At 38.4% G+C, this 23,999-nt stretch overlaps 1 protein-coding gene across 12 annotated transcripts in view; it reads left to right on the top strand.

Moving 5' to 3' along the window:
- The first annotated feature begins 6,869 nt into the window (after nt 1–6,869).
- Nucleotides 6,870–23,999, top strand: part of LOC132116488 (inositol hexakisphosphate and diphosphoinositol-pentakisphosphate kinase 2-like) — a 33,875-nt gene continuing 16,745 nt past the window's right edge. For all 12 annotated transcript variants that reach the window (XM_059525368.1, XM_059525365.1, XM_059525363.1 and 9 more), the window contains exons 1-15: nt 6,870–7,099; nt 8,268–8,463; nt 8,820–8,910; nt 17,350–17,435; nt 18,940–19,094; nt 19,605–19,706; nt 20,420–20,581; nt 20,696–20,817; nt 21,088–21,189; nt 22,205–22,291; nt 22,433–22,508; nt 22,621–22,730; nt 23,265–23,350; nt 23,464–23,589; nt 23,676–23,797. In XM_059525368.1, coding sequence (XP_059381351.1) covers nt 6,938–7,099; nt 8,268–8,463; nt 8,820–8,910; nt 17,350–17,435; nt 18,940–19,094; nt 19,605–19,706; nt 20,420–20,581; nt 20,696–20,817; nt 21,088–21,189; nt 22,205–22,291; nt 22,433–22,508; nt 22,621–22,730; nt 23,265–23,350; nt 23,464–23,589; nt 23,676–23,797 — 1,785 coding nt within the window. In that variant the 5' untranslated portion in view covers nt 6,870–6,937. The remainder of the gene's footprint in view (nt 7,100–8,267; nt 8,464–8,819; nt 8,911–17,349; nt 17,436–18,939; nt 19,095–19,604; nt 19,707–20,419; nt 20,582–20,695; nt 20,818–21,087; nt 21,190–22,204; nt 22,292–22,432; nt 22,509–22,620; nt 22,731–23,264; nt 23,351–23,463; nt 23,590–23,675; nt 23,798–23,999) is intronic.

Genomic DNA, 23,999 nt, shown 5'->3' with positions numbered 1-23,999 from the left:
GCTCGTTTAACTCCACTACTTAAGAAACCCACCCTCAACCCATCTCTTTTAGAGAACTACAAACCAGTTTCCCTTCTTCCTTTCATTGCAAAAACACTTGAACGAGCTCTGTTCAACCAAGTCTCTGCCTTTCTCACACAAAAAAATCTCCCTGACAGCAACCAATCTGGCTCTAGAAGTGGACATTCAACTGAGACTGCCTTGCTCTTAGTTGTTGAAACTCTAAGACTGGCAAAAGCGGAATCCAAATCTTTAATACTTATCTTGCTTGATCTGTCCCCTGCTTTTGACATGGTTAACCACCAGATCCTCCTATCAACCCTACTGGCAAAGGGAATCTCAGGAACCGTACTCCAGTGGTTTGAGTCTCACTTATCAGATAGTTCCTTCAAAGTATCTTGGAGAGGTGAGGTGTCCAAGTCGCAACATCTAACTACTGGGATCCCTCAGGGCTCAGTTCTTGGACCACTTCTCTTCTCTGTCTACATGGCATCATTAGGTTCTGTCATTCAGAAACATGGCTTTTCATACCACTGCTATGCTGATGACACTCAACTCTACCTCTCATTCCATCCTGATGATCTAACGGTAGCTGCTCACATCTCAGCTTGTCTAACAGACAGTTCTTACTGGATGAAGGACCATACTTCAACTCAACACCATCACCAGGGGTGGTGTTAGCGCAGTGGATAAGACGCATGCCTGTGGTGTGGGAGACCCGGGTTCGAATCCACTGTGAACTGCCAGTGTGTCCCTGAGCAAGACACTTAACCCCTAGTTGCTCCAGAGGCGTGCGACCTCTGACATATATAGCAATTGTAAGTCGCTTTGGATAAAAGTGTCAGCTAAATGAGTAAATGTAAACCTTGCCAAGACAGAACTACTTGTGATTCCAGCAAACCCATCGCTTCATCACAAGTTCACCATCCAGTTAGGCACATCAACCATAACTCCTACAAAAACAGCCAGAAACCTTGGAGTTATGATTGATGATCAGCTGACTTTCTCAGACCACATTGCTAAAACTGTCTGGTCCTGAAGATTTGCTTTATTCAACATCAAGAAGATCAGGCCCTTTCTTTCTGAACGTGCTGCACAACTCCTTGTTCAAGCTCTTGTTCTGTCCAGGCTGGACTATTGCAATGCTCTCTTGGCAGGTCTTCCAGCCAGTTCTATCAAACCTTTACAATTAATTCAGAACGTGACAGCAAGATAAGAATACATGTCACACCTCTTTTTATCCATTTGCACTGGCTACCAATAGCTGCTCGCATAAAATTCAAGGCATTGATGTTTGCCTACAAAACTACCACTGGCTCTGCACCCATTTACCTAAATTTGTTACTTAAGACTTATGTGCCCTCTAGAAGCTTGCGTTCTACAAATAAACGTTGCTTGATTGTGCCATCCCAAAGAAGCACAAAGTCACTTTTATGGACTTTTAAATGAAATGTTCCCTCCTGGTGGAATGACCTGCCCAACTCGATCCGGACAGCTGAGTCCTTAGCCATCTTCAAGAATCGGCTTAAAACACATCTCTTCCATCTTTATTTGACCCTCTAACTTTAGCATTCACTATTCTAATTCTATTCTTTAAAAAAATAACTACCTTTCTGTACCTTTTTGTATTCTATTTTCTTTTTATGTATTAAAAAAATTAAAAAATCTAACTCTAAAATCTAATCTCTAACACTAGCTTGCTCTATTCTTTTTCTATTCTATCTGTTTTATTTTTATTTATTATATTATTTAATAGCCCTTGCTACGTGTACTTTGTTTAAGCTAACTGAGACCTTGAGCACTTATATATCATTGCTCTTTTGTTATTTTGATTGCTTCCATTGTCCTCATTTGTAAGTCGCTTTGGATAAAAGCATCTGCTAAATGACTAAATGTAAATGTAAATGTAAATGTACTCAGTTCTATATTTCCTTGTGGCCTAATGAAACATACATATTCGCAAAACTAATGAAATACGTAGTTGATATAAAAAAAATGGATGACTAGTAATTACCGTAGAACCAGAAACACTTCCCTTAACAGTCAATGTACTTGCTACTACATCGTAAGAATAATGACATCTACGCTAATATTAGTCTCTTTCATTCTTATTCTGAGGTCAACAAAGCCATACAAATCCGGTCTGTATCCAGATCAGATGGTGGATCAGCACCCAGAGATGAACACTACAACCCTGAATGTCAGCGGAGACAAAGATCTGCAAAGATCTCGTCAAGACAGCCTTCAGACTACGAGAACCAGACGAATCCTCTGCACAATCTGACCTGTGTTGCAGCCTGGAATTAAACCACACCATGCTGGTTTCGTCTGTTCAGAGGAGAACTGGCCCCCTGACCAAACCTGGTTTCTTTCAAGGTTTTTTTTCTCCATTTCTGTCACTGATGGAGTGACATTTTTTATTTTTGAGTGATGACGTGCCTTTCGGAAGGGGGGCTAATGTCACATATATCTTCTGTTCTGTTTTTGTTTTGTTCTATTTCTCCTTATTTGACCTAGTTTCCTTTGTTCCTTCTTTCTCGACACTATAGTGTGCCTGCACCTGTTTGTTCCAGTCTATTTAAGTCCTGTGTCTTCTGTTCATGGTCAGTTCTTGTTGTGTTTAACCCACTTGTTCAGTTCAGTTCCTGTTTCCAGTTTTGAGTGTTTGTGTTAATAAAACTAATTTGCTGCACTTACATCCTCACCTCATCCTTTTTTTTTTTTTGACAGGCTTTGTATGTCTTTGTGTATAAATGACACAATAAATACAGTGTATTTGGATGCACAATGCAGAAAATAATTTTTTGAGAGATATTACTAATCACTATTTTACCTGTTTTTTCCCCACTTACCAGAGTGTTGTTGTTTTTTTACCTTAACTGACTAATTTCTCCTCATACATCATGGAAGCTTCAAATTATTACTTTTTTTTATTGTTAATTAGCCAATTACATGGATTTTTTTTTTTTCTACCTCAAGCTGACTGTTATATTTTATTCATTCAACATCCAGACGGTTTCCATCCCTGAATGAATACAGATACTCTATATACACAAATCAAACTACAGGTCATACATAAAGAACAAGGAGGATCTGTGCTTTTTTAATTTTTATTCTAGTGTAACCTCAGTTTAATGGTAGTATTTTTACTCTTGAAACATGCAGGCAGTTGGGTGGAAAACAGCATCTTGAGTTAATTAGTTTTCTATTGGAATATGCACACACTGTGCCAGTGCTGAATGAATCACTGTTTTCTCCCTGCCTATCAATTTCGTCATTTGTTTCTTTGGTTACTGATTTGATTTAGTCATTTCATTTAGCGGTGTACTAATCAGTTCCCTTTGTTTGTTCCATGCATGCATGTCATTTTAGTTTTGTCCAGTCTCATTAATGCTATCCTGTGTCTGTATCACCTATGTGTTGGATTAAAGACTTTTAGGAACATTTCTCGTCTTCTTTGTGTGTTTGTACAGAGGGTACCGAATAATCTAAAAGTATTTTATTATGCTTTTGAGACTTAAGATCCCAGTGAAGCATTAGTTTACTTTTGTGCTATTCCTCAGATATAGTCTAATTTTAAATTATTTAGACTTTAATTGATATAAAATATATATTTTTATTTTCTGTTATGATTTTTTTCTTGAAGTTTTGATATAACCTTTTTTAAGTGTAGGCAAGTGTTTTGATTTTTTTTTTTTTTTAACTTTTTTAATGAAGAATAGAATTAGAAGAGAGGGTGCTAGAGGGTCAATTAAAGATTGGAAGAGATGTGTTTTTAGCTGATTTTTGAAGATAAAGTGACATGACATTCAGCCAAGTATGGTGACCCATACTTAAAATTCATGCTCTGCATTCAACCCATCCAAAGTGCACACACACAGAGCAGTGAACACACACACACACACACACACTGTGAACACACACCTGGAGCAGTGGGCAGCCATTTATGCTGCAGCACCCGGGGAGCAGTTGGGGGTTCGGTGCCTTGCTCAAGGGCGCCTCAGTCATGGTATTACCGGTCTGAGACTGAGGTCTGAGGGAAATGATAGATGATTAACATGAGTGTTGAAGCACCTTAACCCTGATTACAAGCCTACAACAGATATTTCCTGAAAAGTTATCTCAGTTCTGATTGGTTGATTGGAATGTTGTTCCAGGGTTAACAAGGATGTTGATCCAGGAACATGTTGTACTTGGCCAGGTCATTCCTCCAGGAGGGAACCACCCCATCCCCATTTTTAAACCAATCAGGTAAAGAGGTGGATAAGCGTCCACCGTCGTTGTGGCTCCGCCCTCGCGGTGACGTCATGAATGACGCCACGCCACGCCGCTTTGACTGACTTTTGTTTTTTATTTTTTATTTTTAAAGCCTAAACTTGAGTACACTCATGCAGCAGTTATGCAGATGGATGTAATACATCTTTTGTGGAGAATCGTTGAGGCCTGCAGAAGATCAGATACAGAATGAGCTCAACTGTGTTTGTGCCCGCTGAAGAGTGATGATGATGTTTTCTGCCGTTGCTTTTAGCATGTACGCTAATGTTAGCTTTCCTCATTCAACATTTCTGTGTGTGAACAGCTAACATAGCAGCCTTCAGCTTTCGACTTCACTTCCATCTCTTTTAGAGCAGGTAGGAATATAAAGTCTTCGCTGTTGATCCATCTCTAACATCATGCACGTGTTGTGTTTCTGCAGGAAACATCATTAGCTGCTAAAAGTAACGTTAAGCCATCAAACTGCACATGACTTTCACTGCCACACTAATGCATTTGAGCATCTAATCTCTACTGTAGGTCAGGTTATTACATATGTATATATGCTGCCAGTCAAAGTAACGTGTATCATATCTTCTAAACGGTCTGTAATATTCGTTCTTTTACAATGAATCAACTAAAACCCAGTTATGGCGTTTTTCTGACTTTGGGGATATTATTTGATACTTTTGTTATTTGTTTAGTGTTGTGTGAGGAATAAGGCATCAGTTCCGTTTTGTCTGTTGTATTGTGTGTGTGAGAGATGTGTTGTTATGGTATGTAGTGTGTTTTCAGACAGGTGTTTGACACACTATTGTCCTGTTTAATACTGTAAATTGACATTAATTACTACATATGTATGCATTTTTTGTTCAATATCAATGTTTTGTATTTTTTGTTTCGTTTATATAAAGGCCAGTCCATCTCAAGTGGTCCAAAAGTTGTTGTTTGTTTGACCTTTTTTTTTTTATTTCCTTAATTGTTTTAAGCTATTAACTGTGTTGGTATAGCAGAGCAACTTTTAGATATTACTTGGTTTAATCGCATTGAGTTGTGGCTCAAATTAAGCCTTTGTTTTACCGATGCACAGAGCTGTTGTTCACTGACAAAAACATCCACAAAATATGATCGTGGTTTTGCGCAGGTTGTCTAATTGTATATTAAACTATTTTTTACAGAAAGATATTAGCACAGAGTATCTATGATAGCAACTTCCTGTCTGCTCCACACCAGAGATAATCAACCTTGTAAGTTAAGGGAATTAGAAAAAACTGCCCTTGTCCTCATAAAAAAATAATTTAGATTTAGGAACCTTGAACCCTTCCGATGATAAAGTGGATCTCTGTCATTACGTTTAGTTTGATTGCAGAAAAGAAGTTCAAATATTTGCCTTATGTTATTGAGTGCATGTTATGCTGTTCATAATCATTAGTGTTTGTCTTTAGAGAAGTGCCATCTCTTTTGAAAATATGAGCATATAGCATGTGAATAGTTAAAACAATTTTTTTTCCCAGGTCTACATCCCAGGTCTACATCTTTTAAGCAGGTTTTTTATTTTTGCAGGTCACTAGTAACTCTGAACCTGTGGTTATCCAGGGATTACTCTGACACATCTGGGTGGTGAGTCCATTAAACATTCAACAGAAAATAGTTAAAGGGTTGTTTACATAAAAAAATAAAACTGCAGTTCATACAATTACTTGAATTTTTTTCTGAACATGGCTTTTAATTTGTATATTAATTTTTTTTTGTTTAGAGATGAGATCATTCAAAAATATAAGGGTGATACAAATGTCCTTATGGCAATACACATTTAAAAAAAAAAAAGCCTTATTAAAATAATAATATTAACAAAAATACTGCACTACTTGATGTTTAAAAAAAAACGGTGTTTGCCAAATCTTCACGTGGTGCAACTAACAAAGTTGTAATCCAACCAACTTGAAGAAAGAATAAAAACCTGACACTAAAATGATACCATTGAGAGGATCAGACACACGTGGCAGTGCGTCCTTGTAAGTCAGTAAAGGGACGAAATAGAAAACTGTCATCTTTTATGGAACATAACAGAGCTATCCTTTTAAAATGTCAGGTGATTTGACTTTTATTACAAGATAAGGGTAGTTTAGGTTGTATAATGTCACTTGGTTTGACTCCATAAAGATGTAATATTTATGAGTTGATTGATAATGTTTGTGAAAAAGCTTTTTACCATGAAAAATATATTTTAAAAAATTTGGAAAAGGTGTGTACACTCACATATATGACGTTTTACTTGAAATTGCATTATGTTTTTTTATTCATTTAATTTAGTACTTTTGAACCATATGAATAGTACATTTCTTTAAACTTGATTTTATTTGCACTCTTAAACCAGATAAAAACATTTTTTTTTGCATTATAGTGGACACTAAATTTGTCACTGACAATATTCTACATAGCCAAAAATATCAGATTAATGTGAAAATTCAGCTTTGTCCTTAAATTTCATTTTAAAGTATATAAAAATCGAATATTTGACAATCAGTACTTTGTTTACGGTGTGTTTGATCAAGTAAATGCAGCCTGGCTGAACATAAAGCATTATCTTTCAGAAGCATTGTGCCTGACTCGACGGTGAAGATGAGCAGGAGGGGGCTTCATATGAACCTCTGTGAGTGACTGACAGCTGTCTGTGGTGAGCATGTCTGTGCACGAGGACTTCGATCACCCGCGCTTCTTTGTGGGAGCGGAGGACGGCGAGGGAGACGAGCTGCTGGATCCGGGCAGAGTGCTCGGCTATGACTGCCTGTACCAAAACATGGAAGAAGAGGATGAAGACAGAGATGATTCAGAATATGATTCGGTGTGTGAAAGAGGGATGCGAAGTGATGCTTATTACTCTTGGCCCACTGGACAGTTAGTGAAATATAGTTTTCCAGATCAAGTAGAGAGAAAAATCATTGTAATAATGATCGGCATACTGGTTCTATTCTACAAAATAGTCTGCAGTTAGAAGACATGCTAACAAACCTTAACAAGCTGTTGGACTTGGTTAATTGTGAGGAAACAAAAATCAGCTGAAAGGATTTTAAAACTCCTTCAAGAAGGAAATCCAACATTGTGACAAAGTAGGTTGGTCCTTCCCAGTCAGGAGTGCATAAAATTATGGTGTAGACAGTTACTTTTTGCAGCTGACCTTATTCTAGGAGTTTTTAAGATGCAAAATTGATAGAAGAAGAGTATTTAAATAAATCATGTAATGTGATCTTTTTTTTTTTTTTTTTTTTAAAAAGCATGTTTTAGCCCATTTTGTGCTTTACATGATGCTGTGAGGCTCATAGATCATTTATCTAATAGCCAAAAGATGCCATGAACGATTCCTTATAACCTGCCTGTAAACAAACACTACAGAGTTATGAGGACGTATATTAATATCCGAAGTAATTAGATTCAGTATCTCTTTGAATAAAGTAGGTTATATTATGCAAGCCATCAGGTGTTTTTATCATTAGCTGACTTACATTTCATACCTGTATGTTGCATCATGTGAAGTAAAATACGACACTGAATGTGCCTTTATTTTGCTGAAGATGACGATTATATTGCTTCAGCTGTCAGTCAGGGATGCTGTCAAACAGTTAATTGTATCCAAAATAAGTCTTTGTTTACATGTGTGTGTGTGTTGTGTATATTCACTGTTTTATGTATATATAAATACACACACACACACACACACACACACGTATATATTTCATAACAATGTATGTTATATATATTAAATATATTTATAATATAAATTATATGATTATGTAAATGCATGTAAATATTTGCAAAATATATTCTGTTTGTGTGTGTGTTTATATATACATGATAAATATACACATAACACAAACATGTATTATGCAAACAACATTTTTTATTTTGGCGGTGACAGCACTACAACTACACAGTAGCTAAACATTTTATCCTCATTAAATGTAACTCAAGCGAATGAAAGGATTTTAATTAGAGATGTGTGTTGTTATCTGCAGCCTCCTGAGAGACAGATCGTGGTGGGCATCTGTGCCATGTCTAAGAAGTCAAAGTCCAAACCTATGAAGGAGATCCTGGAGAGACTGTGTCTGTTCAAATACATCACTGTGGTTACGTTTGAAGAGGAAGTCATTCTGAATGAGCCGGTGGAAAACTGGCCGCTCTGTGACTGTCTCATCTCTTTCCATTCCAAAGGTTTGTGACGTCCTGCTTGTGTTTAGAGTGATGCATTAAAAAGAAGAAACATTCATCACACTTGACGAGTATAATGGTTTAAATTTGAAATCATTTTGATCAAATTGTGGTTAATGATTTTAAGTTGTACCCTTATTTGTAAAATAATATAAATTATGTAAAGTTTTTGTAGAATGTGAATTGTTAATTTATACCATGGTCTGAAACCTCTGATTGGCTGAAAGGTGTGCATTAAAAAGATTGCAGGCACAGTCAGTTACTGTATTGAGAAGTAGAGTGAAAATGTATTAATTCCCTCTCGATAAGAACCTGATTTTGTGAATATATCTTCTCTGTATATTATATGTTTTTTAAAGGATTCCCACTGGATAAAGCTGTGGCTTATAAGAAGCTGAGGAATCCATTTGTTATCAATGATCTGGATCTTCAGTATTTTATTCAGGACAGGTGAGCTTCATGTCTTCATTGTATTGCAAGTTAACTGCACTGTTTCTTGACCACATTTGATTTGTTCCAGCTCTAATGCAAAAGATATTGGCTGCTATATTTTATTGCTTTTAAAACTGGAAAAACTTTTGTTCAATATATTTGATAGAAATGTAGATAGATTCTCCCAGGTATTGTAGCTTTGAGTATTGATAAAAATTGTAATTATTGGACAAATTTATTTATTTATTTTGTGTGTATGTGGGCAGGGGGATAAACAGCATGTAACTTATTCTTATACTACAAAATGGGGTAAACTGCAGCATCCATGTTTCTATTATTTCCTCATTATTAATTTTATCTGTGTTGTTTTTATGACAAATAATTGTTTTTAACTTGTAGAATACATTCAAACAGAACAAGCTGAGAATCATTTATTGCTTTTTACAGATTAAAAAATGAAGACTGTCTTGGTTATCTTTATTAAGATTTAAAACATACTCGGTTACTGGTTCCCTGAGATATGGGAATGCTAACTGGTGAACTGATGCTAGAGAGTTTGAGCGGGATACAGCTTAGGCTTCTCTGCCAGATCTGTTTATGCAGCATGTGTCTCTTCAAGCAGAAAGGACTTCCAGGTTATAAAACCTTGCAAATGTGGATGACGAGGCCCAGCTGTCCACCGCACAAATATCTGCAATGGACAGACCACTGGACCATGTCCAGGACGAGGCAATGCCTCTAGTCGAGTGGGCTTGTACTCCAGTGGGGCATTGAAGCTTCAAAGAAGAGTATGCTAGCGAGATGGCGTCTACTATCCATCTAGAGGGTCTTTGCTTTGTGCCCAAAAGCCCTTTGGTGCGGTTACTGAAGCTAATGAAGAGCTGGTCCGATCACCTATTAGAGGAGGAACACTCAACATATATTCTCAGAGCTCTGACAGGAAAGAGCAGAGATAACTTTCTGTCCTCTTCAGAGGGAGGAAGCGAGGAGAGCGTAATGTGCTGTGCTCTGAATGAAATGGAGAGCACCTTAGTTACATAACCATGCCTTGGTTTCAGGATGAGCTTTGTGTCGTTAGGCCTGAATGGAGGGCACCTGCAGCTCCCATACTCGCTTTACTAATGCCACTGCTAAAAGCAGGGCAGTCTTTAGCAATAGCGAACAAATGTTTGCAAACTGAACTGGCTCAAAGGCCCTCAGCACAGTGGGCAGATCCCATGAATAGACTGTAGGGGGTCGAGGGAGGATCAGACTCCTGTCACCCCGTAAGAAACGGATAACTGTGCTGTTTCTGCCCACTGACTGGCCTGCAATAGGGGCATGAGAGACCGCTTATAGTCGCCACATAGACTTTGAACGTGGATAGGGAGCATCTCTTATCCAGCAGCTCTTGCAGCAATGACGGCACCTTAGTCAATTAGAGGGTCTTTGCCACGGTTTATACACCAAGTGGAGAAAAAAGACCACTTCGAGACGTAGAGGTGTCTAGATGGACCTGTTTTTTGCACAAAACACATTTCCCTCTGCACCCAGAATTTAATGGGATGTCAAGAAGTCCAAGAGAGGCTGCTTGTGGGGCGGTCCGGAAATTTTGCATATCCCGGGAGGATTTTCTGTGCCTCCGTGAAGTGCTCGGCGAATCCTTTGGCTGCGGGACTGTAGAGCCCTTTGGTAGAGACTGGAGCATCAAGGAAGGGGACTTTATCCGAGTCCTTGATCTCAGTTAATTTAGCCACAAATGGCGCTTGAGCACCATGAGGCTGGCCAACGATCTCCCGATCGCAGGGTCCAGGCCAGTTTCATCAGAGGAAGCAAAGATTTTGGCCTGGAAGACCTCAAGGACCGCCACTGAGTAAAGAGCAAAGCCACCTGTCCAGCTGAGGTGTAGGCCAGAGCTGAAGGGGTCTTACATGGTTTAGATGGGTGAGCAGGTGCGTCGCCACTGACTCATCCTGGGGAGGCAGCCTATCATAGTCCTTCTCTTCAGCGGCGTCAATGGAAGTGAGGACGGATGAAGCAGAGACACAACGGCCGGCAGAGTAGGGAGCACTCCATGATCTGGTGAACTTGTCGTGGACCTCCGGGAAGAACAGAGAGGGATGTTGACGAGGGGCTTGGCGATCCCCGGCAGTAACCACTCAATCAGATGGCTGTGAGGGGGCTCCTATAATGGAGACCATTCTAAGCCCAGCTCTTAAAACGCTTTTGAGAGGATACGGAGAAGCTCGGCATCCATCTCGTCATTGGCGACATTGGGTGCGGATGCGGATGATGTCGACGGTGTGGGGTCAATTACAGAGCCCAACAGCTCCTCTACATCCGACTCTGTTAATGACATGCTGTCATAAAGCAGCTCATCCTCACTTCCCCCAAATGAGATCAGATCACTCGCACCAGCAGAGGGACGCTGATCAGAATGAGAGAAGAGGAGGGGAGAGCACTCTCTTTGTGGCGAGGGTGAGGCACGCGCAGTCTGGGCCGACATGAGCTTGGTCTCAGCCGGTCGCTCGTTCTCTGCCCCGCTGTTTTTTCCTCATAGATCCCTCAGAGGAAGAAAACGGGAGGGCGCAAGGGACAGAGCCTCTCTCTAAAAAGAAAGCGATCCATGAGTGGAGAGAGGCGAGACTGAAGCTCTCGCAGTGAGAACAGTCATTTGCTTTGAGTGCTGCTTCTGCATGGGATTTCCCCAAGCAGGTAATGCACTCCGAGTGGCAGTCATCGAGGTGCAGGAGAGATCCACATGAGCCGCAGTAATGGTGTCACATTTGCAACAACACCAAGCTCTTTTAGTAAGCTCTTGTAGTATCTTTTAGGCAGGGGAAATGGACTGAAACGGCTGTGTTGCTGAAGCGGCGGCGAAGCCTGTCTCGATTCCAGCTGCGAGGGCATAATTCAATGTTTTTAATACACTGCACGAACCAAAAGTACGAGTGTAGTATTGAAAGGGAACAAAGCGGTTATTCAAACTGAGAGTAAGCAAAGTACGTTTCAGATCCCTTAAGCGTGTGTCAATGATTTCAGTTCTGCACGCTCACATAATCTCACATGAACAGTCTATACTGAGCAAAGAAACTATTACATATATCGTAACTTTTTTGATTATGGGACTTTTTGTTAATGGTTAAGACTATAATTTAAAAAACATTTTTTGTCCAATAAAAATCTATAAATATAACACAATGGAGATCATACATACACATAAATAAAGTGGTGAACCTTTACAACAATCCCAGTGTGGTCCAAACATAAATGCACACATATATAGTATATATACTATATATATATATAGTAGTGTTCCTGTAGCTCAAGTGATAGAGCATTGCGTTAGCCGTCAAGCAAGCGCAAGGTTGGGGGTTTGAATCCCCGGGAACACATGATAGCTTGAATGCACTGAAAAATTGATAGCTTGAATGCACTGTAAGTCAAAATGGAGTAATTTAAGAGCTAAATAAAATGAAAAATCAAAACAAAAAAAAATTATAATAATAAAAATCACAAAATAAATGTATTGTTTTTCTTAAAGGGGTCATATAATGCTACATGCACTTTTACAAGTTTTTAAAACTGAAATATGTTTTGGCAGTTTGTGTACACAACCACCCTATTATGATAAAAATCCACCAAGTGTTTTTTCTGTAATCTCGTTAAATGTTTCCCCTTCCTCAAATCGAGCCGTATGACGTATGCAGAACATCATACACAAACCAGTGTGTTTTGAAACGAGCTGTTTTTGACTGGGTAAAAAAATTTGTATTTTACACTACAATTGAAATTTTAAACAAACTATTTTACAGACTTTTCATTAGGACCCTAAATAATCATATCAACTTGTGGAAAATGTGCTTTTAAGTGATGCTTGTTTTATGATGTATTAAAAAAAAAAACTTTCAAAGGTTAGTTCACCGAAAAATGAAAATTCTGTCATTAATAACTTACCCTCATGTCGTTCCAAACCCGTAAGACCTCCGTTTATCTTCAGAACACAGTTTAAGATATTTTAGATTTAGTCCGAGAGCTTTCTGTCCCTCCATTGAAGCTGTGTGTACGGTATACTGTCCATGGTTAGAGGGGTAATAAAAACATCTTCAAAGTAGTCCATGTGACATCAGAGGGTCAGTTAGAATATATTGAAGCATCAAAAATACATTTAGATCCAAATATAAAAAAAAAAAAAAAAAAAAAAACTTTATTCAGCATTGTCTTCTCTTCCGGGTCTGTTGTGAGAGAGAGTTCAAAACAAAGCAGTTTGTCATATCCGGTTCAAGAACGAATCATTCGATGTAACCGGATCTTCTTGAACCAGTTCACCAAATCGAACTGAATCGTTTGCAACGGTTCGCATCTCTAATACGCATTAATCCACAAATGACTTAAGCTGTTAACTTGTTTAATGTGGCTGACACTCCCTCTGAGTTAAAACAAACAAATATCCTGGAGTAATTCATGTACTCAAAACAGTACACTGACTGAACTTCTGTGAAGAGAGAACTGAAGATGAACACCGAGCCGAGCCAGTTAACGAACAATAGACTGACTCTGTGAATCTCCCCCACATTTTTAATGGGTTTAGTTTCACAATCCTCTCCAGGGTGTGGTTATCCCTATTGCTTTTACACTTTTTTCTACCACATCTTTTCCTTCACTTCCCCTCTCTATTAATGTGCTTGGACACAGAGCTCTGTGAACAGCCAGCCTCTTTTGCAATGACCTTTTGTGTCTTGCCCCCCTTGTGCAAGGTGTCAATGGTCGTCTTTTGGACAACTGTCAAGTCAGCAGTCTTCCCCATGATTGTGTAGCCTACAGAACTAGACTGAGAGACCATTTAAAGGCTTTAGCTGATTAGAGTGTGGCACCAGGTGTCTTCAATATCGAAACACAATATTCTAATTTTCTGAGATACTGAATTTGGGATTTTCCTTAGTTGTCAGTTATAATCATAAAAATTAAAAGAAATAAACATTTGACATATATCTGTCTGTGTGTAATGAACAGTGTTGGGGGTAATGCATTACAAGTAATGCGAGTTACGTAATCGGATTACTTTTTTCAAGTAACTAGTAAAGTAACGCATTACTTTTTAATTTACAAGAAAATATCTGAGTTACTTTTTCAAAAAAGTAACGCCAGTTACTTTGTATTCTCATTTTTTGACTGACAAGCCTCCTGTTCCCATATTGGGAGAAATCGGAAGTATGGAGGTGTTGTGTGCGCTGTGTGAACATGATGTTACTGTAGTTCTAGAATAAATGTGAATGTGCATTAATTCATCCCACTCACAAAAAAACAAAAAACAAAACAGATATTCATCAAAATTAATCAAAACAGTGAAATGCAAACTCAGAATATGACGCAAACCTGCAATAACTAAATATATTAAATAATACAAATGTATCTATTCCCATTTTATTAACAATGTCTTTGCTGCTGACCTTTAATGATCCAGTTCAACCATACTAATAATTAAAAAATGACTTTAGATAAACTAACAATTGTGCTTCATTGTTTTTTTTTTATTGCTGAAGAGTGTTGAACCTTCTTCTCCTGTGTTCTACTGTACAGACGTGAATTTACTTTTCCTTCAGCCTGAGGTTTATTCATTACACTTTTTGGTGTGAAAGGGCTTTTACATTTGCTATAAATAGAACTTCTTATATTAAAAACAATCAAGCCCTGCTCATATTTAAAAAGTAACGTGAAAGTAACGCAAAAGTATGGAACACATTACATTCCATAAAAAGTAACTAAGTAACGTATTTAGTTACTTTTTTAGGGAGTAACGCAATATTGTAAGGCATTACTTTTAAAAGTAACTTTCCCCTACACTGGTAATGAATGAATATAACATACAAGTTTCACTTTTGAATGGAATTAGTGAAATAAATTAACTTTTTGATGATATTCTAATTATATGACCAGCACCTGTATGTCTTCTAAAGTATATAGCATTCCTCTAGCATGGTTGATTGTCATGGTCTCTACTCACAGAGAATACATCAACTTACAAGACGATATTAACCACTTCTTAATTTGGCCTGTTAATAAAAGCAATATCACATTTGTGCTGTTAGTCTAAATATCAATGGCAAGTGGACTATGTCTGTCTATGCCTGGTGCCTATGGCTGCATCACAGCTGTGTTTATATCCAAAACAGCAGACCTCTTGCTTGTTGATGACAAATTGTCCAGTCCTGTAAAGTACATGGTAAATGAGAGAAAATCTTAAAGGTCCTGAAAAACTTGTTTGAATGTTTGCATTTTAACTGGGGTCAACAGCAACCTGCAGCATGCATGCAAGCGTTTGCCCATGGAGCGGTCATCACTGCAACAGAAGTGATCATTTAAAGAGATAAATATATTCATTTGATTTGGTTTAGAAACTTCATGCATCCATGACTAACTATCTCTCACAGTAATTCTTCCTCACACAACTGACAAGAGAAACAGCTGGTTCTTTTTAGTTCTGAACGATAAGAGAAATCAAGAGAAGCTGATGCAGTGCACAGTGAATCACTCAGACACTGATTTATTGAATGTGGTTGGCCTAGTGGCATTTCAAGAGTCCTGAAATGTAGTCCAGACTGTTTTTGTTCTGCCAGTGAAAATAGTTCTATCTGGCACTGGCAGTACTGTGTCTAAAATGTTCCTGATATCAACTTATTGTCTTCAATACACAAGTTATGTGCTTTAAGTGAAGTGAAGTGACATTCAGCCAAGTATGGTGACCCATACTCAGAATTTGTGCTCTGCATTTAACCCATCCGAAATGCACACACACAGAGCAGTGAACACACACACACACACTGTGAACACACACCCAGAGCAGTGGGCAGCCATTTATGCTGCGGCGCCCGGGGAGCAGTTGGGGGTTCGATGCCTTGCTCAAGGGCACCTAAGTCGTGGTATTGAAGGTGGAGAGAGAACTGTACATGCACTCCCCCCACCCACAATTCCTGCCGGCCCGGGACTCGAACTCACAACCTTTCGATTGGGAGTCCGACTCTCTAACCATTAGGTCACGACTTCCCGAATAGAAGGCCGGTACGCTTTAAGTGGTTTAAGTGGGCCGGTACGCACCGGTAATCAGTACAGCCACTTCCAAATATAGCTCTTGAGCGGACCGCCACCTCTCCGTGCGCCCAGAACGTGCTTTTAGCGTACTGGTACACTCAATTGGATATCTGTTTTAATAGAGGTTTTAATCTTTTGCCTGCGCTTCCGCTTTTCAGAGCGCCCTTCACAATGCAAGCTTCCTAATTCGTCCCACCGAGAGCAGAGACTACATTACCCATACACCCTTGAGTTTTACAAGTGAAAAGCGCATGCGTCGCTTTTGCTGCTGTCAGTAACAACTCAACGTGGCCGGAGAGAGTGTATGAATGCACACACTCGGCTCGGCATAAATACAAGTAGAGTGAACATCAATAAGTTTAAGCTCATTAGCGTTAGCGTTACAGAAAGGTTTGATTTACGCACTGTTACAACAGTCATTGTTTTTTTTTTTTTTTTCATTTTACAATGACATTTGAGTTCATGATTTTAATGTTGTTGTTTCTTGTGGCAGACTAAAGAGTAATGACAGACGGTTGATCTTTGAATAAAAATGTGTTTAGTTAAGGTTTGAAATTCATTATCTTTTATTATAGGCTACGTAGTCTAATATCATAAGCCCCCCATCCCGTCACCCAAGACCGCAGACACCCCCCTTACCCCCCAGCCCCCCCGTCCCGAAATTAAGGGTATTTTTTAAAAATCCTTTTGCACATTTTATTTATGTTCAGTAGCTCTTTCTAGCTCGAGCAAATCCACAAACTAATAGAAGGATTTATTATTTTTTATAAAGTCGTCTTTGAACTGCTGTATATAAAACACCTTCAATATAGTTGTTATTACCTCAGGGGATGAGGGGAGTCATCGAAAAAAAAAACTATATATATATTAGTCTATAATAGAGTACCGGCACCTCTTTTGGGCCTCTTAAAGCACTGGTTATACTACACAAAAAATACTTCTCACTGCAGCCTTGTGTCCAACAGCAGCATATTTCAGATATTTTGAACAATGGCTCTCTTGTGTGATTATTGTCATTTAAGTTAACATTTACTCATCCTAATTTCGTTCCAAACTCACGCAACTTGCAATCCTCTTTAAAACACAAATGAATTTGTTTTATGATGTTCACTTTATCGAACAGAGCACATCAAATAATGGACACTCTTTGCTTCATTTATGTTTTGAAGATTACTAAAACCCTTTTAAACTTAAGGACATATGGCTGAGTAAATGATGAGGGACATTTAGGTTAAAAAGGGTTTAAACTGGTTTGAAGCACCATTTAAATTACTTTAAAGAAAACTGTGCATGGGTGCTATATGAAAAACAATATGAATGTAAGCTAAATGATTGTTTGTTTGTTACACACACAAAATCCAAATTCATGTGTGATATTTTTGTGTTTAGGAGGGAGGTGTATCAGATACTGAAGGCCGAGGGAATACAGCTCCCCCGCTTTGCGGTTCTGAACAGAGATCCTGCCAGACCAGAAGGTTTGTTAACTCCACAAATCTCACACTGTCCTAGTTTGGACATCATGAAATAAGCCTGTGGCACCAGCGGACAAATAATGTGTTTAGAGCATCTGCATCACAGTGGCTTGCTCTCAGGTAGTTTATAGGACATAAGTGCCATTGAGCTGATACTTACAAATGAGACTGAAAAAACATGAGCCTATGGGTGCATCTAATGTCATGGAAAAGTTCATTTATTTCAGTAATTCAACTCAAATTGTGAAACCCTTTTAATTGTGATGATTGTTTCTCATTTTCTTCTTGACAATAGCCCATATATTCTCTCTGGGGTTCAGGTCTGGTGAGTTTGCTGGCCAGTCAAGCACACCAACACCATGGTCATTTAAACAACTTTTGGTGATTTTGGCAGTGTGGGCAGGTACCAGTCCTGCTGGAAAATGAAATCAGCATCTTCAAAAAGCTGGTCAGCAGAAAAAAGCATGAAGTGCTCCGAAATTTCTTGGTAAACGGGTGCAGTGACTTTGGTTTTCAAAAAACCAAATGTTGATGCCTTGACCCCAGCCTCAGTCCATTCCTTGTGAAGTTCACTCAAATTCTTGAATTGATTTTGCTTGACAATCCTCATAAGGCTATGGTTCTCTCGGTTGGTTCTTTTCTTCCACACTTTTTCCTTCCACTCAACTTTCTGTTAACATGCTTGGATACAGCACTCTGTGAACAGCCAGCTTCTTTGGCAATGAGTGTTTGTGGCTTACTCTCCTTGTGAAGGGTGTCAATGATTGTCTTCTGGACAACTGCCAGATCAGCAGTCTTCCCCATGATTGTGTAGCCTAGTGAACCAAACTGAGAGACCATTTTGAAGGCACAGGAAACCTTTGCGGGTGTTTCGAGTTGATTTGCTGATTGGCATGTCACCATAATCTAATTTGTTGTGATTTGGTGGGTTTTTGTTAAATGTGAGCCAAAATCATCACAATTAAAAGAACCAAAGACTTAAACTACTTCAGTCAGTGTGCATTGAATTTATTTAATACACGAGTTTACAATTTGAGTTAAATTACTGAAATTAACTTTTCCACAACATTCTAATTTATTGAGATGCACTTGTACAATAATAGCAATTATAAAAAATGTTAAGTAAAAAAAAACTAATTATCAGTTTTATTTGGTTTTGTTTCCCTGATAATTATTGGGAGTTGCTTTCACTACTTATACATGTGTGTTCATGAATATGAATAAAAAATTAGTAAAAAGTTTGCAGATTACCTTTGTAGTTTACAGGATTTGTTGAGAGAATTTATGTATGTACTTTTCAATTGAGTTCAATCAAATCAAGGCCATGTGATTTCATTTTCTTGCTCCCTGTTTGTTTACCTTGTCTTTTTATAAAGCAGTATTTGCTTGAGCTTCTCTTTGAACCTGACCATGTTTATTTGGTCTCTCAAAATATGTTTTACCCAAATATCCTGTTTCTAATGTGAACGATTTTATGGGGTTTCATGAGGTTGTGATGTTTTTGTAGAATGTAATCTGGTGGAGGGAGAGGACCATGTGGAGGTGAATGGGGAGATCTTCCAGAAGCCTTTTGTGGAGAAGCCTGTGAGTGCTGAGGACCACAATGTCTACATCTACTACCCCACATCTGCAGGAGGAGGCAGTCAGCGGCTCTTCCGCAAGGTGTGACCATAATGAGTCTAATACAATCCCTTCAGCTCCACAATACACACCACATTACATCAATTGATTTTAAAAAAAAAAGTATTTTAAGCAACTATTTAAAAAAATACTTCATATATATTTTAAGACTTAAATCACATTAATTTGTTCAATTCAACAATTAATTTGTTGATTAATCAGGTCAATTTTTTTTAGTAGAAATAGGACACAAAGTGCAGTGTTTAAAGCCTAAAAACCTGGATATATACACTATATTTGTATGTTTATTTTGAGGACAACACTGGAATAGCATGGTTTTCTGTGTAATTTTCAGTAGTTGCAGCCTTTAATTAATAAATAAATAAGTATTCAAAATGATAGAACCATAATGACATGAAATCCTACATTAGTATTGAAAGGTTTATGTTATCACCAAAAAAAAATAAAGCATAAAAAATGAGATTTTTGGAACACTATTGTTGCGTTTCGGTTTATCAGACTCTGTTTCTGATCCCTTTACGTTTGTTTCAGATTGGCAGCAGAAGTAGTGTGTATTCTCCCGAGAGTAACGTCAGAAAGACTGGATCCTACATTTATGAGGAGTTCATGCCGACAGATGGAACGGATGTGAAGGTACCGCAATCGTTTATCTTCAGCAGAGCAAAGAACCTCACACTCCGTGGTCATGCTTTTTCATATCAGTGCTGGTATTTTGATTCATCCGAGTGAAAATAATATTTAGATTTTCTTAGGAGGAAAGTTTTTTTTTTCTCTTTCTCTTTATTCTGTTCTTCACAAAGTGTGAGATATGTTGTATGTGAAAACCCTTGACTTGTGTCAGGCTGTTCAGTTCAGGCTTTAATTTACACAATTTATTCTATGTTCACACTGCTGGAAAATCTGATTTTTTTTGTACTAGTATATGTGACTCAGATCGTTTGACCGTGTGAAAAGCATTCTCAGATTCTGATTTGGGCCAATTTCACATGTGGTGCTGATTCTGATTGAGTTCATATGTGTTGCAGTGCCACTTCAGTCAATTCATGTGACTTTTACATCACTCTATGATTGACTTGATGAATTCTGCACTGAGTCACTCTAATATTCTATAATGACTTGGGTTTACAGTAAGTGTCCAAAGTTGGTAACAAAAATGTGAATTAGCTCATCATAGTACCACCTTGTGCCAGACTTGCAGTATTCATCACACAGGCTCATCTAGTCAGCGGTGCACATATTCGAGATCAGTCATTCAGATAGGACTTCCACTTTTTATAGTTGTTTATAGACTCATTATTAACAAAACGTTATTTCATGTGCTTTTCTCTGTGTCTGTGCACCATCAGGTGTATACTGTAGGTCCTGACTATGCCCACGCAGAGGCCCGTAAATCTCCTGCTCTGGATGGGAAGGTGGAACGAGACAGTGAGGGAAAAGAGGTCCGTTACCCAGTCATCCTCAATGCCAGAGAGAAACTCATCGCATGGAAAGTCTGTTCGGCTTTCAAGGTAAACGAAGATGTCTTGCAAAATGCAAAACTCAATCATGATGCTACTTGTTTTAATAGTTTGAGCCTTATTCTGAAAGTTGGTCATGAAGTGTAAGTGATTTCTCATTTATAGCAAACCGTGTGTGGGTTCGATCTGCTCCGTGCTAATGGCCAGTCATACGTCTGTGACGTCAATGGCTTCAGCTTCGTCAAGAACTCCATGAAATACTACGATGACTGTGCAAAGATCCTGGGGTTAGTATACAAATCCTAAATATCCAGCGATTTACTAAATCAATTCTAGTTTCTAATATTCTTTAATATAATGATATAATCTTATTGTCAGATGCTATAAAGGTTTTTGTATTTTATTTTTTCCATTTTAATTATAAGAAGAAGATTACACTGTGGTCATTTCTGATTAGAAACACTTGATGCATTTGATGTAGAACACACATTTATGTATGCATATGAATGTGTTATTTGTTTAAAGTCAATTGATACTGTTTTTCGTTCTCCCCACAGGAATATCATCATGAGAGAGCTGGCTCCACAGTTTCAGATCCCGTGGTCTATTCCTTTAGAAGCAGAGGACATTCCCATAGTTCCCACAACCTCTGGGACCATGTACGTCCTAACAAGCAAAGACAAGCGTCGTTTTAAACTTTCAACAATGCTATTAGTCTCTCAGCTAGTTAGCTATCTTTTTAGTTTCTAGGAAAATATTAAAGGAAAATTGTCTTAACCCTTTGCTGAAACTCTTATGTACTTTATTTAAGGAAGAGTTCCCACAAAAAGGAAAATTCTGTCATCAGTCACTCACCCTCATGTCGTTCCAAACCCATAAGAGCTTTGTTCATCTTTTAAACTCAAATTAAGATCTTTGTAATGAATCCTGAGAGATTTCTGTCCCTCCATTGAAAGTCCTTTCCACCGAAACTTTGCCGATTCTAAAATATTGTAAATGTAATCAGTCGACATATCCGCTTCAATGCTTGCATGTCGGCTTTTATTCACATATAAACCTTGATTGACACATGCAGCACATCTAATATGCTACAGGAAGCTCAGTCGTACTTGCTTGAGGCCTCATTGGTTCTTGCGTGTCACATCTGAGCTTGCATTTGTAATATTTGATGTGCTCCAGTGGGCGTTGATCAGGGTTTGTGTGTGAATAACAGCCTTAATTGCTTGAATCAGGCAAATGTGTCATTTCAGGAGACTTGAATTAAAACAGTTGATGTTTACAATGTTTTTATGAACTTTCTGAAGCATTAAATGCTGGTGTCATGGAATTTCAACGGAGGGGCAGAAATCCCTCATGTTTCATTGAAGTTGACTTCAACTGTGTTTTGAAGAGGAACAAAGGACTTATTTGGAATGAGTAAATTAATCTTATTTTTGGTACATTGTCAAGTCACAATGTGCTGCCACTGAATTGATTTCACCCGACTGTTTCAACAAATTATCACTTTTTGTGTCGAGCAGAAGAAAGTCAGTCAAATGGGAATGATAGTGAGTAAATGATGACAGAATTTTCCTTTTTAGGAAATTGTGAAATCCTTTTGAACACATTTAATGTTATATATTAATAGTGATGTATTGATTCAGCTCTTTTCAAGTGCTGTCATATGACTTTCAGGATGGAGTTGAGGTGTGTGATTGCTGTGATTCGACACGGTGACAGAACTCCTAAACAGAAGATGAAAATGGAAGTTAGACATCAGCGGTACAGACATTTCAGCTCTACACTCTCATTGAACATCAGAAATTGTCACTCGCTCCAAAAAAACATTTAATTCTTGTGGAAAACGCTCTGCTCAGCTGAAGTGCACTGTTGCTTTTTCATTTCTCTTGTTGTGTCTTTCAGGTTTTTTGACCTTTTTGAAAAATGTGAAGGTTACAAAAGTGGAAAACTGAAATTAAAAAAACCAAAGCAGCTCCAAGTAAATCAATGTAGTTTTTGTAACGAATAACGTGTTATTCATCAAACATATCTAAAGCATTCATTGTCTGGTTTGCTCAGCTCTGTTTGTTGTGTTTGTTTTGATTGGACAGGAAGTGCTGGACATTGCCAGGCAGCTGTTGCTAGAACTCGGCCAAAATAACGATTCAGAAATTGAGGAGAGTAAAGCAAAGCTTGAACAGCTGAAAACCGTTCTTGAAATGTAAGTGGCTCCAGTTTATTAACAGGGTTCGAAGCATGTTAGTTTTCAGATTTCTTCTTTTTCTGCCCTTGCTTCTGGTTTGTAGTCTCTTCCACGAGAGAATGAAAGGCACACTGGTTTGACATGACAAAAGAGTGGGTATATGATGACAGAATTTATATTTTGGGGTGAATCTCGTTAAATGTCATTTCAGCATGGCCTTTAGAGTTACATGGCCTTTTAGACAGCAGTACTCTCTCTCTAACACTTTTATTGAAAAAGCTTCTTCAGATGCTCACCAAATGTAGTATCAACTTTAAATCATCTTCATACCATACTAGTGAAAAGTTATAGAAAATGAAACTTGTTTTTTTGTGTGTGTGTGTAATGCATCATTAATTAAATAGCAAGGATTCTAAAACAGAACTGAGGTTGTGTCTTGCTGATGTATCTTGACGTATTTACAGGCATTTTGTGTCATTGGCACATTGCCTTGACAAAGCACATACAGCTGTATTTCAGTCTGATTTCTAATATCTCATTTTGTTTGTTCAGGTACGGTCATTTCTCTGGCATTAATCGCAAGGTTCAGTTAACATATCTGCCACATGGCTGCCCTAAAACGTCTAGTGAAGAGGAAGGTAAGGATGGTCTTCCATTATAGGTGACATATCAGATGAGTTAATGAAGTGTGTGCATGAATGTTGCACACAAGGCTGATGTATTTGATATGGATGTGTGTGTTTTTGTCCAGATGTGCGGAGGGACGACCCGTCGCTCCTGCTGGTTTTGAAGTGGGGTGGAGAGCTGACTCCCGCAGGCAGGGTTCAGGCTGAAGAGCTTGGCCGGGCCTTCAGGTGTATGTACCCTGGAGGACAAGGTACTTCACTCTCACTGTGCTCGGTATTGTCTTAGCATGTCTGCTCTGTGTATTGTTGTATGTATTGTTTTTCTCCTATGTTTCAGGCGATTATGCTGGCTTTCCCGGCTGTGGCCTTCTCCGTCTGCACAGCACGTACAGGCATGACCTGAAGATATACGCCTCTGATGAAGGACGCGTTCAGATGACCGCTGCAGCGTTTGCTAAAGTATCACCACCACCTTTATTTTCCGAAATCTAAAAGAATAAGTGTTATCAAAGTACTTTATTCAACTGTGGTTGTCAGTGTATTGAGTCATGTGTTAGAGTGCTTCATACAGTACGCATTGTTTCAAAGCAGCTTCTCAGTAATAGTCAGAATCAGTGATGAAAAATCACAGAAGAAAAAAGTGTCATCATCCAGCTCAGTT

This window comes from Carassius carassius, chromosome 35 (genome assembly GCF_963082965.1).
Source record: "Carassius carassius chromosome 35, fCarCar2.1, whole genome shotgun sequence".
Taxonomy (NCBI): domain Eukaryota; kingdom Metazoa; phylum Chordata; class Actinopteri; order Cypriniformes; family Cyprinidae; genus Carassius; species Carassius carassius.
The sequence above is the reverse complement of the archived record's forward strand: the minus strand, read 5'-3'. Positions and strand labels throughout refer to the sequence as shown.